The following is a 14,113-nucleotide window of genomic DNA, read 5'->3' as shown; positions in this document are numbered from 1 at the left end:
CTGAATGATCCATTCATGATCCAAATAAAGCTAGACGTACTTCTAACTTCACTCAAAAACATGTTTACTTGCTCATGAGTTTGTTGAATATCCACACTTGGTCCGCGACGGACACGTGCGTGACGGTCGAGTTGGCGATGATAGTACGGATGATGATGCCATTGACCTTCTCCTCGAGTGCCTTCTTCTGATGCTCGCGATTCTTGGGATTGAGACGACATTGAGAACATTGATTGGTCAGACTGTCCAACACAAAGATATGTGAGTTGCCCATTGGCGCTCGTTGGGGGTGCGCATGTCGGCCTGGACAGTCGGGAGGACACTTCTTCTTGCTGCTGCTGTGTGGGTCGCAGCTAACGCGGTCCTTGCCTCTGCGTCGTGCCAAGGCATCCTTGCTGTTGCTGTGGAGCAATGATACCAAGTCTGTAAGATCGGTTGACTTGAGTCCAATCGATTGCACAAGCAATGGCATGAGATGTGGCAGCAGGATGGATGTGCGCAGACCTTGTTGTCCCAACACGCACAACACAAACTGGAGGTCACAGTCGGCGTCGAAGGATGCGCTGGCTACCACTATCTGTGCCAATATCTCCACGCCAACAATCGTCTTTGAGATGCTCAATGATGCCAGGATGTCCTTGATCACGGGCACCAACGGTGTTTTGACCAGCGCGTTGACCAGAATGTTTGGAAGCAGTTGGAAGACCACCGCCTGCTTCTCAAGGTCGACCACGGAGAAGCACCACGACTTGATCCTGTGGAACTCATTGGTGTTGGCTCGCTGCTGCAGGGCAGAGAGAACATATACATTCCTGAACTCCTTAGAGAACTTCTCCATCTGCTTGTCAGAGTGCATAGGGAATGTGATGTGTTGAGTGATCGTTTGGAGGGGGATGGCGGCCAGTGTGTCGATCGCAGTGTCCAAGACACAAAGGTTATCCTTGTTCAACATCAATGCTTCGTGGTCCATTGTGAAGGGTGCTGGGAGTGTGTCAAACAACTCAAAGATCAGTTTGGTGACCTGTTCCTTCACTGTGGCCGATCGGTTACATTCTGCTAGCACTCGCCAGACTATCTGTGCATCGTTGGTGAGAGAGTCACTGATTGTAAGTGTGCGACGCGCAATGCCACCGAGTAGCTCATTGAGCGTGCTCTCGATCCTTGTCGCAGAGAGATGTGGGAGTATCGCTGGGATGGACTGGATCAGCTTGCGCTTGACAAGCGATGAGTTGGTTCGGAACTGCGCCAAGTTGGTCCATTCGGCAAGATTGATTGAGCATGTTGACAACTCGATGTTCTTGGATGAGAACTCGATGCAGTTGGCGCGAATGTCTTCGTTCTGGCTCGATGCAAACAGTCGCTTCAGGACTGAGCCCCAGTTGACGATGGGCAGGCGGGTGCCATCGACCTTGGTCAGCACGGAGAGCGCGGTGCCGACCTGGGTGTCTGTGCTCGTTGGTGAACGAACGAGGTTGAACAACATCTTGACCAAAGTGTCATCGCCCAAGTGGTCCAAGTTCTCTGGGGTGTCAGACATTGATGACGATGCCGATTGATTGCCGGAGGGTGGGAGCGAGAGTGTGCCCAAGCACAGGGCGGCATAACGAATAACCTTGCTGTCTTGATCGTTGCTGAAAATGTTGTTGACCAGCACGATGATTTGCTGGATTGATTGTTGGCACTCTTTGCGACGTGCTGGATAGGAGTTGACGAGTTGCAACGTGCCTCCGTAGAGTGCGCCACAAGCAAAGTCCTTGTCCTGGGCGAGCAGTGGGGAGCCAATGAGTATGGACACACCGACCAATGCAGAGATGCGCTCTGTCATCGAGTCTGAGCACAGTCCATCCTTTGATTGATATTCGCGCAACAGTTGCTCGACAACTTCCACATCAATATTGTAGAATTGGCACGCCAGGTATTGAACAAAGAGTGAGTGGGCGGCCGTGCTAAAGATCGAGAGATGTTTGTGTGATCGATATGTGTTGCGCAGGGTGTTCAAGCGGTCGAGCATCGTCTCGATCCTGTCTACATTGATCAAGTTCACCTTGACACATGTGCGCAATGTCGATGCAATGGTCAACAGGACGACACCGAAGAGCTGTGGCGTCTGTTTGGCGATTGTGGCCTCATTGTCCATCAGAGTCTGAAGGGTGTCCAACACGATCTTAAGGCTCGCAAAGTCGCCCATGGCCTCAAACGCACCAACTGAGTATCCAAGTGCGAGGACTAAGCCGATCTGCTCCTGTGCTTCATCGTCCTCCTTGAAAGCGTCCACCTTGAGTGTCTTGAGCTGCGACATTTGATACTCAATCAATTGCTTGACGTTGTCCTTCTTGTGAATGGAACTTGAGAATGATGCGGAGGAGGACAGTGTCAGTGCGGCTATTCCAATGGCGAGTTGCTTGGTGTAGCGCGCCACAGTGTCGGAGGCGGCCGGTGTGTAGCTTAACAAGGTGTCGACGGATCGGACGAGTAATGCGCTGTCGTCAAGCAATGATGAAGTGAGCATTGCCATGCCCAGATAGATTGGTGACTTGAATCGTTGGTCAACCAGCTTGTCATTGATACATTGGAATAGATGTGACATTGTGTTCTCCACTTGAATGTAGGCGGTCTGTGGCATGGACTGTGCGAGTCCCACCATTGCCAACACACAGTTCTCCATCACCTGAAGCGAGGATGCCTTGGACATTGCCTGGACCAACACTTGTTGTAGCTGATTGTACACTGTCTCGATCAATTGTTTGGAAACACTCGAGGTATCCGTCGAGTCCTTGGTCGACTCCTTGGATGCCAGTGACACCTTGGTGGACTCATACTTTTGGAATGCCACGAAGCACTCGCCCATGAAGCGTCGCCACGCGCCCATTGAGAGCAGTCGGCCAAAGAAGTCGTTGCCACGCGCACTGCTGCCATTGTCCACGCATTCCACTAGCTCGGGCAAGAGAGTCGCGAATGCCTTGTATCGAAGAGCAATCATCTTCTTGGTCTCCTTCTTCTGTGGTCCCAAGTCCTGGCCCAACGACACTGCGTTGTTGAACGACCAGAGCAGTCCTGAGATAACGCCTTGCCTGATGCCCACCCTGGACTCCTTCTGGAACTCCTGGTACAGCTGATCGGCTACGCCGCCCAACGACTCGGCGATTCGGATCGACTTTGTGCTGCGCAGATTGGTGTGTGCACTCTTCAGCGTGCGTCTCTCATTCAGCTCGGACTCGAGCGAGCACTTGAGCATCAGATCAATGTTACGTACACCGATCTGTTGATTGATCAGTAGGTTGCCAAGAGTGGGTATGTCTGCCTGTGGTATGATGATTGTGTTGTCAATCTCGGCGTACGCCGCCAACACTTGATAGGCTGTTGAGGCGACCTCGGCGTTGGCGTGTCTGGACAGGTGCCACACTCGTCTAACAATGTCCCTGATCGTATCTGCTTTCTTCTCATCCATTGTGGCCAGGGGTGTGTCTTTGAGACCGTGCACTCCATTTTGGAAGAAGTTGGCCAGACGCTGCAGCACCAGGGGATGGCGCTTGCCCTGCTCAAAACCTTCCTCCGCGCCTAGATTCTTCTTGATCACATTCCATGCGCTGGTGAAAGAGAGCACCTCTGCACTACACAGGGCGATCAGGGCCTCCAACGCCAAAGATATCACTGAGGGATGTTCGTCGCGACAGAGGAAGCCTGAGAGGGGCTGGATCAGCTCCTGTCCTGCGTCCTCATCATGTTCGCAAACGTCTCTGATTGTGGCCGCAGCGGCCACACGCTCTTCAACGCTCGATTGCTCGGGCTTGATGTTGATCAACAACTCTTGAAGCTTGGGCATGACCTTGTCATTGATCAACCACACCTTGGCGAGTAATCTGAGTGCGATGGGCATGGTTGCCTTTCTCGTTGCGAGATCAGAGAGCGCCTTGACCACAACTGGATAGCACACTCTGTGTCTAGCGAGCTCGGGTAATGCGCGGTACAACTCCATAACGACCTGGCCTGACTCCTCATGTTGGAGACGATTCATAAACAGGGGCAACAGGCGAATCGCATGAATAGTATCGATTGATGGGAGGATTGCCAGTGCGCGGATGGCCCTTCGTCTCGTCTCGCTGCTGGTGCCATGATGTGCCAATGGAGCCAAAGAGAAGATGAGCAGGTCGAGATCACCTGTGGGCTGATCAGCTGGTCTGTCCTGGCGCGCTTCCAACTTGCGCTCCAATGAGTCAAAGAATGAGTCCAAGGATGACGATGATGTTTTGTTGATCAATTGACTGTACCAATCAAATGATACATTCAACATTGAAGTTGAATGTGATGTAGCTGCACCAATACTCTGTAACGTGGAAGGGACTGAGCCAACTACCACCTGTAGCTTGGCAATACGCACCTCAATGTCCGTGCGCAGATCCTTGGCCAACTTATCCAAAGTATCAAACAATGATGTAGTCGATTGGAGGATCAAGAGAGGATAGATGAGCATGTGGAGGGTCGCGTGTGATGGATCTGTTGAAGCCTTGGACAGAGCAGTCTGAATGATTCTCAAAAGAGTGGCCTGATCACTGCGCAGTGGGAGACGCGGGAGCATATAGGCCAGGGTGACGATCAGAGGACAGTTGAGTACTGTTGAAGTAGGCGATGTGGTTGCGTGCCAGAGCAGCTGCCAGGCGTTCTTGGACGTATCCGTGGCAAGGGTATCCTGGAGCAGTTGCAAGAGACTGTTGTGCAGACCTGTGCTCGTGACGAGAGATTGTGCCAGGAACACGGCCAGACGAAGACGTGGCACCTCCAGGTCGATCGTCATGCCCTGAGGCGGGTAGCGAAGCAGGTCGATCAGGTCGTACAACATCGGGAGCGAGGCGGGCGTCAGCGACGACGCGCCATTGTCACCATAATACTGCAACAGTGTCAAGCTGTTGATGATGTGCGGGTAGAGAGTGGCCGAGTTGTGAGCTATGCGCACCAGTGTGTTGTGGAGATGTTGCGAGACATCGCGACTAACACCACCGATGAGGATGGACGCGATACATGGCAGCATGACGGCCCACCGCTTGTCAAGTATTGAGGGCAGGGCACGCGCGTCATCATCCAATAATGATCGCTCGATATTGTTGACCAAAGATGCCAACACCTCTTGATTCTTGATGAGTGAGAGTAGAGGGTTGTACACTGTACTGGTTGTTGTCTGTTGCTGCGAGTTCAACAGACCCTCCATGTAGTCGACCTGTAGAACTTGTCTCAATATATGTTGGATGGCCAACTCTACACCATCGACTCCAACATTAGTCCTTATGGCCATAATGTTGTCCACGAGTCTATTAACAAGTCTAACGCGATCATACCTGCCAGGTGTCAGTGTGATGACAGCGTTCGACAACTAGTTGATTGATTGATTGAGTGAGTGAGTATGCTCGAGCGAGGGAGTGCAACATAGATGTAGATACATACTGTTTGAAGAGTTGCCTCCAACACTTGTAGTGAGGTGTTCTTGAGAAGTAGGTTCTCGAGTAGTTGCAATAGATGATCGATACGAACGGTGTTTGTTGTGTTGGTCTTGTCAAACAACAATGATGCTATCTTATATATAGCATCCCTTTGGATGTCACCATTGGACACCTCCAATCTAGACTGTAATGACTTGAGCTTTGAAGTGAACTGACTATCCATTCATTTATTCAATCACAAACATATAACATATAACAATTACAAATACATCAAATATAACTCATGCGTCTCTCTTTTGATCTTCATTCATTCATTCGCTCATTCATTGTTTGGTGGATGCTCATCGAACAGGGGTACGTTGACTTGGACTACATGACGTTTAGAAGATGAAGGCAGATCTTCTGATGGACAACACATTGGACATGAGGTGACCATTGGTCGGAGTCTGTTCCTGTCCAGATTGTTGACGTATTCGATACTCTCGGCGAGCTCAGCAGGGGCTTGGTCCTTTAGGTGCGAGAAACTACCAGGCTTCATTTCACTTGTTGTAAGAATATCCCTTGAAGTAAGTAAGTAAGTAGAAAGAGATAATGAATCTAGCTCATTGATGATAGCTATTTAACAATGTTCATCTGCATTACAGATGACAAAGTCACTTTGTAAATGTTAACAGATTAGATGTACATAATATTATTGATTGTAACCGGTAATTGGTTATTTGTTATTTGTTTGTTGTTGCTATTGCCCCATTACTTTATTATAAGTATAACTTATAAGTAAGTAGTAATATATCATTGTGTGTGTGTGTGTGTGTGATGTCGCAATTAGATCAGACCATCAGTGTTCGGACAACAACAAGATGAATGAATGAATGGGTTGGCAAACCATGTACCAAACCAATCTATGAGGGTCTATGAACCTGAATTGACGGGAAGCTGGTGTTGACGACATCCCTGAAGGGTGGAGCATAAAAAATGAATGTTTGCACCATACTGTTCAAATAAAGCATACACAGAATGCCCTAGGGCATTCTTTTGGAATTGGTGACCACCTCTGCAGTCTATAACACCAACCCCATCACATTTACAATTGACATATTCTCTCTCTCTCAATCATTTATACATATACATACATAATACATATACATACAATAACAATGTTCAAGTTAGCATTCTCAACATTGATTGTGTTGGCACTCTTGGCAAATGTCTCATTTGGTAGGGATCACAAACAAACAAACATTCGTTCGAAAAGAATGAATGATTGAACGAATGAATGAATGAAGAGAACAAGTCAAACTTATACAAAATACACACATTGTTCGAACAATACAACAGGAGGTGCCGCAATCAACATTAAGAGCACAAATTGCACTATTGTAATCAATGATTACACAACTTATCAATCATGTGGAAACCCACCTGTTGACCCCCCTGGACTTAGATACGCTGGTGCCAAGCGCAGCTTGATGGCCACACCTCCAGCCAATTGGGTCCCATTCTCTTGCAGAATCAACGGTGACTCGATGATGGGCTACGGAGCTGTCCAGGTCACATACCCAGGCCCCAGCGCCACCGTCAACACCACTGTGTGTCAGTCTATCGGCTGCACATCCATCCTGGACAAGGGCACCGTCACCAAATGGTTGGGCAATTACAAAGAGAACACCACTATGGCATGCTTCTACAACGTCGACAACCCCAACTCTGTATTCTTTGAGCGTGCTGGTTTCTGTGGCTACCGCGGTATCTTTGACACCACAAACTCAAGCTGTGCATGTCAAGAGGGATGGGCTGGTGATGGATGCGAGAGTATGTTATCATCAATTAATCAACTCAATAGTCATTAATACTAATCAATCAAACAATCAACTCAATCAATCATCTCAGGATCAAATGTCGAACCAACCACTGGATCATCAACCATTCTCATTATTCCAATTACCATTATCTTGGTCATTGCAGCATTCCTTGGTCTATCATTGTAATCAACAACCCATCATCCATTGATTAATCAATCCAAACATTATGTATTAAAATCATTATTATGTATTATCTCATTCATTCATTCATCATCAACATCAACATCAATATAATTATTGGAACCAATCCCCGATACAAGGTCGTAATGTCTTCATTCATTCATTCATTCATTCATTCATTCATTCATACATTCATTGTTAGTTATATAACTAATAATAATAAAGTGAATGTGTTTGTGCGTGTATGTATGAGGTCATTGTTATAAGGGTATGAGTGAGTACTCCTTTGGGTAGTGTGTTAGGTCATCCTGGGGTTGTTTAGAGATCCAGCTCACACTCACACACTCACAAACAGATAACCACTAATCTCGATAACGCGAACGAACCAACACAAAGACAGATACTCTGCAAGTCTGTTCATGTATTGTATTGTAAAATAGTGTGTGTTTATCTCAGCAACACCACTTCATACCAACATTACACAACTCTGGTCAACAATTATTATTTAATAAGAACTAAGAATTGTACACATAACATTGGATTAGATTATTAGGTGGACTCGGCTCATACCTCTGCTAGTTAGCACCTTCTTAAGATACATCATCATCATCAAAATCAATCGATCATAAGGTGTGAATCGCTTGGCCTGACAGGACAAGATTACCCAATCGGTGTACAAAAAAAAAGATCACAAATCAAGGTTTGAACATTCAGAAGTATAACAGATAAACAGAGAGAAGAGATTTATATCATCTACTAAACAATGGAGCTCAATCCTGTCAACGTGGAGTCCATGGTATGTACATCTTGCATGCTCAGTTGAGTTGTATGAATGAATCAATGAATGAATGAATGATTGGGACTAATCAATCAATCAATCATGTGATAGGTGGAGAACCAAAACTTCAATATCAACAGCTTCAGGAAACCTCTTGTCGTGGACTGCACTGGATATGGTAGGTAGTTCAGACCAACAGTTGGTCTTGACATGACTTGACCCGACAAGTTGGTGTAACACCCGCTCCCCCATTAACCACTCACTCACACATCGTTCCTTTGATCATTCATTCACCACCATTAGACGAATCACACAAGATCAAGTCATTCCATGGACTGGATCACTTGGTGATGGGCATTGAGGTCAACCAAATCACCTCCAAGTGTTTGGCAAAGATCAGGAAGTTCTCATTCAACATGCATAGACATCACTTTGTCTGTCACAACAAGAGAGGTAGGTGCCATGCCATGATTGATTGATTGAATGATTGAATGATTGACACGAAGCATCCAAATATATATATAGTACCATTCTCCCAGATTGATGAGATTAGGATTGGACAAAAGACCAACAGGTTCAACAATTTCCAAACCAAGTGCCTTCCAGAGCACTCGCGTGACTATGCCGATGTAAAATCATTCTCGGTCATATACATTGGCCAAAGACATACGGTCAAGTCTTTGGACTTTATCTGTGAGACAGAGGCCGAGCGCAAGGTACTCGTGTCAGCACTCTATTACACGGTAACCAATGCCAAGGCCACAGACAATGAGATGGGCTTTGTCAAGAGCGAGTTTGACAAGTTTGGCAAGGAGTCGCTTAACCTCAATGAGACCAAGAAGCTGTTGGAGATGCTCAACTACAGCACCAACTCAGAGTTCCTCAATCAGATGATCAGCATGGTCGATCGCAATGATGACCAGAACCTCGACTTTATCGAGTTCTCTGACCTCCTCCATTATCTGCGCGCACGTCCCGAGCTCAAGCTACTCATGGAGAGATACAGCCAGCCAGACCAACCAACCACAATCACAGTTCAAAAGCTCATTGAGTTCTTTAGGAATGAGCAACATGAAGAATGGTCTGAGGCTCAGGTCCACGAACTCACCTCCAAGTACAATGCAGCGGATCCAAACTCAATATCATTTGATCATTTCGAGAACTACCTTACCAGTGATGAGAACTTGGCCGTCCATCCAAAGGTTAGACAGTATGTATCCTATCCAAAGACATCTGGCGCCAGCGAGTCAGTCAGGCCAGTTCTAACACTCAATCACTCAATCAAACAAACATTAGGATGTACCAAGACACCAATCACCCAATCTCTCACTATTGGATCAACTCATCACATAACACCTATCTCTCTGGACATCAACTCAAGGGTCATTCATCCAGTGAGATGTACTTGCAGACATTGAAGTCAGGTTGTCGCTGTGTAGAACGTAAGTCTCTTTGGACATCACCTGGGACAAGCATGTCACTGACACTTAATCAATCAATCATTTTTAGTTGATGTCTGGGATGCACCTGATGGAGAACCAATGATATTCCATGGCAATACATTGACATCACAGATCAAGTTCTCACATGTTCTTGAGACTATCAAGTCAAGTGCTTTTGCTACATCACCATATCCAGTCATCCTGAGTTTGGAAGTGCATTGCTCGGAGGAGCAACAAAAGGTGATGGCACATCACTTGGTCACAATCCTTGGCGAAATGTTGCCACCAGTGTTGGACGACAATGCCAAGGTATTCCCAACTTTGGAGCAATTGAAGTACAAGTTCTTGCTCAAGTTCAAGAGGATATCATCCAACCCACATGACCAGGACGTCACAGACGAGAGCGATGAATACGACGAGGAGAACCCACCCTCGTTCGAGGAGACCGACGCTCACCCTGAGGAGGAGCACAAGAAACACTCGATCCGCGGTGTCCTCAGGTCGGGCTTCTCCAAGATCAAGAGTCTCAAGGACAGACATAAGGACAAGGACAGCGCCAAGGAGGCGGCCAAGAAGAAGGAGAAGGGCAAGATCGCCGTGGAGCTCTCCAACCTCATCTACTTGAGCTCGTCCAACTTCACATCGACTGATGAGACCATCGCGCGCTCTCCCGCCTACATGCACTCGTTCTCCGAGAGCAAGGTCAAGGAGTTCTACTCGGGCAACTTTGACACTTGCAGCGGCATCCACATGTCGCAGACTCACATGATCCGTGTGTACCCGCGCGGCACCAGGTTCGGCAGCTCCAACTACGATCCGTTGCCATCGTGGGTTGCCGGTTTCCAACTGGTCGCCCTCAATCATCAGACCAGCGCCGAGCCCATGTGGCTCAACGAGGGTATGTTTGAGGACAATGGTTGCAGTGGCTACGTGTTGAAGCCCACCTCACTCCTGCCATCTTGGAGCTCGGATCATGGCTATCCATATGACCCCAGCGTTGCCATGAGATACCCAGGCTCCAAGTTCACCTCGGTCATCATCGAGATCCTAAGCGCACGTCAATTGCCCAAGTACTCCAAGACCACCAAAGGAGAGGTGATTGATCCATTCGTCACAATTTCCATCCATGGACAACCTGGTGACCAAGCCGACTACAAGACCAAAGTGATTGGTATGTCAATCATTCATTCCATCATTCAATCCATCAATCAATCATACTAACATTCATATTTTCAAACAAAACAGATAACAATGGATTCAATCCTTATTGGGGAGAGACATGCAACTTCCCACTGTATAATAGTCAAGTTGGCTTGTTGTTGATTAGAGTTGATGATAAGGACTCGTTGGGCAGACATAATAGGATTGGACATTACGCCACCAGGCTGGAGAATCTTAGACAAGGCTACAGAGTCATTCGTCTACGCAATGACCTAGGCAACGTCATTCCGCTTTGCACACTTCTTGTCAAGATCACATTGATCGACGAAGAGAATACATACAGATCAACACCATTGGTACAGTGAACCTAGAGTCACTCGTCCATGGTTTAATACGTTGATCAATCCTTCTTTCCAACCCTTGCCATTACCCTTGCCCTCGTCTTCAATTTGAAAATTTCATTTATGGGATAACTATGACAACAATCCCATAACATAACATTGTATTTGAACTTAGTCGTTGTATACAAAGATAGATATATATTTTGAAGAGGAGTCATGATGGACTATGATAATGATAGTGATGGAGAGGATCTTGTGTTACCAACGCCAACAACAACACCTTTGATCAATGTCAGACAGTTTCAAATCGACTTCTCCAACGCACTAAATGCACTAATTCCTCGCGATGACCTAGAGGAGCAAGTTAACCTTGTCAAACTAGGTGTCGATGATATCAGACCAAAGACTCGCTTTGAACAAGTTGAGGCAGAGATAAAACATATAGTATGTATAAGGAAATGGACTTGGTCTACCACTTACTGACACTCAATGCGCGACCATTCACTCACTCGCCCATTCAACTCATCAGCGTACTGAATCACCCTTAACAACATCACCTCGCCATGGTAGTCAACAACAGCAACAACAGCAACAACAACCACAAACACCAAGGAGTGATGACAACAACAATCAACAAATAGTTAGCTTGGCAGCTACAGACCAAGCAATGATTTTAGTTGATGATGATGATGAAGAAAAGGTATCAATGGATGATGTCTTGGTGACAGTGTCATTCTATCATCCTTGCAAGAATCACAAGCAACAAGAGATAGTTGTGTTGGGTTCACAAAAGTTGACAGAACTGAAGGACAAACTATATTGCATGGTAAGTAAGAATGTGGATGTGGCGCGCCAGTGTGTGGCATTGCGTGGCGAGGCGAGGATACTAACTTGATTGATCATACACAGAGAGATCAGATTCTGGATGGCAAAACAAGGAAGTCATCATACTTCTTCATCAATGGTGTATTCTACGATGATATGCGTGATCCATCCAATTTACGATATAGCCAGTAAGTTGGATTATCATGATTGATTGATTGATGTATGCTAACATTGAATGAATGAATATTATAACAGGACTATAATAGAATGGCTGGATAAAAAGGGCAAGAACAATGGATATGTATCAAAGAATATGGAGGACTATACATTCTTTGATCTGTCCATATCATTGGGCGAACGATACCTCTATTGCAATCAAGGCAATTGTGAACACTTCCTTATATTCCACAAGATACGACTGGTCAAACCTACTGATTGCATTCGCATCTCAACCTATCCAATTATCGTCGATCAGCTCAAGAGCAGGAGGAGGAGATGTAGGATATGCGAAATATATCCATCAAAGTATGTGTACCATCTTGGTCCAATGACGATGGACCGGTCACTAATACTCACTCAATCAACCAATCAATCAATCACAATGCACTAGACACGTGACAATCGCTGACAAACTGATGGACGAGAGTCCATACTTCTTCTGTGATGAGTGCTATCGAACGTTGCACTATTCCAAGGAAGGACGACTACTTTACAACGACTTCCAGGTGTATCCATACTTCCATGAATAGTAAAGAAAGCAAGATTCAAATGTAGATATAGTATACTCCCGATTGTTTATTATCGATTCACTTTAGGAGAAGAATGATCCCATGGCATCCCACATCATCTTGGATGGTGTTGGCTGAGAGGATGATGTGACGTAGTCGAGTGCCCACACACTGACACCTCGCAGACCCATCTTCTTGGCCATGGCCACCTTGATTGAAAGGGACTCGGGGTTGTCGTACCAGACCTGGTACAACTGTCCGTCGCCGATAAAGTTGAAGAAGGGCGAGGAGAACTCTGCGCTCCACAGCTCGCCAGTCTGCACGATCGATTCGTTGGACTGCAGCTCGATGATTTGGTTGAAGCCGTACTGTCTTCCGGCGGCATCGCTGCAGTTCACGCCCCGGAATGGCACCAGAGGGATGGGACAGATCAAGTTCTCAATGTTGAGCGAGTCGCCCAAGCATGGATAGAAGTAGCCGTACCATGGCACGCCCATCACAAGCTTGTCGACGGGCACGCCCACGTTGGTGAAGTTGATCATTCCTTGCATGACAAGATCAAGTGGCGAGTTGGCTGAGGCTGTGCACTGATCGGTGATCACCTGGCTGCGCAGATCGTAGTCCATCACGACGAGGAAGTCGGTGGCCTGCGACATGCCAAAGTAGTCGTAGCAGCGGCCGTCAATGCAGTTGGGTGACCAGGCTACGTCGGCTGTCACCTGGTAGTTGGGGTTGGCCGCCTTGAACACATAGTTGGTCTGGGCGATCAGAGCCGTGAGCAGGGCGCTGGTCAGTGGCTGGTCGGGCCAGATGGGTTCCTCGACATCAAAGTTGATGCCATCGTAGAAGTTGTTCTGGACCATCTCCAGCTGCTGCTGGATCCAAATGTCTTGTGCTGTGACGTTGCCCAGCTGGTCGATGGGGTAGCCGACACCGACCACCAAGCGCACATCATGGCTATGGGCGACACATACCAGTTGAGGAGGATTGTCGCCAAACAGTGCAACGGTCGTCAGGATACTCCAGTCAAATTGTTCATATTCAGCATTCATCGTGAAGCCAAAGAACTCTGGACGCGGTGGCGTCGTGAGTGGTGTGCACAGCGATGTGTCTGAGCAAGGGCAAGCAGGTGCACTCATCACAGCATTGCTGCAAACCAATACCAATGTTAACAATACGTATCTGTTCATTGTATATGTTATGTATGTGTTGTTGATATGTTGAAAGTGTGTGATTGAGTGATACATTGATTATGATGAAGTGTGTGTGTGAATGATTGATTGAATGCGCAAATCAGATATTTTGGCCCAAGATGGAAAGCAAAGTTAAATCTTTCCATTCGTCACAATGCACCCATCCCTTGAATACCATCTTCAATAGTTGTATGTATGTTCCAAATGTTGTTGSCCTCCTTGGTATTATCT

General features: G+C 46.9%; 5 protein-coding genes across 5 annotated transcripts; 3 read left to right on the top strand and 2 right to left on the bottom strand.

Moving 5' to 3' along the window:
• Window positions 1-64: 64 nt before the first annotated feature.
• On the bottom strand, window positions 65-5,655 carry SAMD00019534_042330 (hypothetical protein; the record flags this gene model as incomplete). The annotated part of the gene is made up of 2 exons (XM_012900738.1): window positions 65-5,365; window positions 5,437-5,655. 2 exons carry the CDS (start codon window positions 5,653-5,655, stop codon window positions 65-67), a joined length of 5,520 nt encoding a protein of 1,839 aa, XP_012756192.1.
• Window positions 5,656-6,589: 934 nt separating this feature from the next.
• SAMD00019534_042320 (hypothetical protein) lies at window positions 6,590-7,420 on the top strand (the record flags this gene model as incomplete). The annotated part of the gene is made up of 3 exons (XM_012900737.1): window positions 6,590-6,650; window positions 6,771-7,244; window positions 7,323-7,420. 3 exons carry the CDS (start codon window positions 6,590-6,592, stop codon window positions 7,418-7,420), a joined length of 633 nt encoding a protein of 210 aa, XP_012756191.1.
• Window positions 7,421-8,177: 757 nt separating this feature from the next.
• On the top strand, window positions 8,178-11,160 carry SAMD00019534_042310 (hypothetical protein; the record flags this gene model as incomplete). Its single annotated transcript, XM_012900736.1, has 7 exons — window positions 8,178-8,210; window positions 8,304-8,370; window positions 8,496-8,645; window positions 8,718-9,402; window positions 9,489-9,634; window positions 9,702-10,805; window positions 10,880-11,160. 7 exons carry the CDS (start codon window positions 8,178-8,180, stop codon window positions 11,158-11,160), a joined length of 2,466 nt encoding a protein of 821 aa, XP_012756190.1.
• Window positions 11,161-11,352: 192 nt separating this feature from the next.
• On the top strand, window positions 11,353-12,710 carry SAMD00019534_042300 (hypothetical protein; the record flags this gene model as incomplete). Its single annotated transcript, XM_012900735.1, has 5 exons — window positions 11,353-11,580; window positions 11,666-11,962; window positions 12,046-12,149; window positions 12,217-12,486; window positions 12,572-12,710. The coding sequence occupies 5 exons, from the start codon at window positions 11,353-11,355 to the stop codon at window positions 12,708-12,710; spliced, it is 1,038 nt and encodes a 345-aa protein (XP_012756189.1).
• A 65-nt stretch (window positions 12,711-12,775) lies between these two features.
• Window positions 12,776-13,879, bottom strand: SAMD00019534_042290 (hypothetical protein; the record flags this gene model as incomplete). Its single annotated transcript, XM_012900734.1, has 1 exon — window positions 12,776-13,879. A coding segment is annotated over one exon (1,104 nt), but the record flags the coding sequence as incomplete, so codon positions are not given.
• Window positions 13,880-14,113: the final 234 nt, after the last annotated feature.

The sequence above is a fragment of the Acytostelium subglobosum genome, assembly GCF_000787575.1.
Source record: "Acytostelium subglobosum LB1 DNA, scaffold: scaffold7, whole genome shotgun sequence".
NCBI lineage: Eukaryota > Evosea > Eumycetozoa > Acytosteliales > Acytosteliaceae > Acytostelium > Acytostelium subglobosum.
This window is presented reverse-complemented; position numbering and strand designations above follow the sequence as displayed.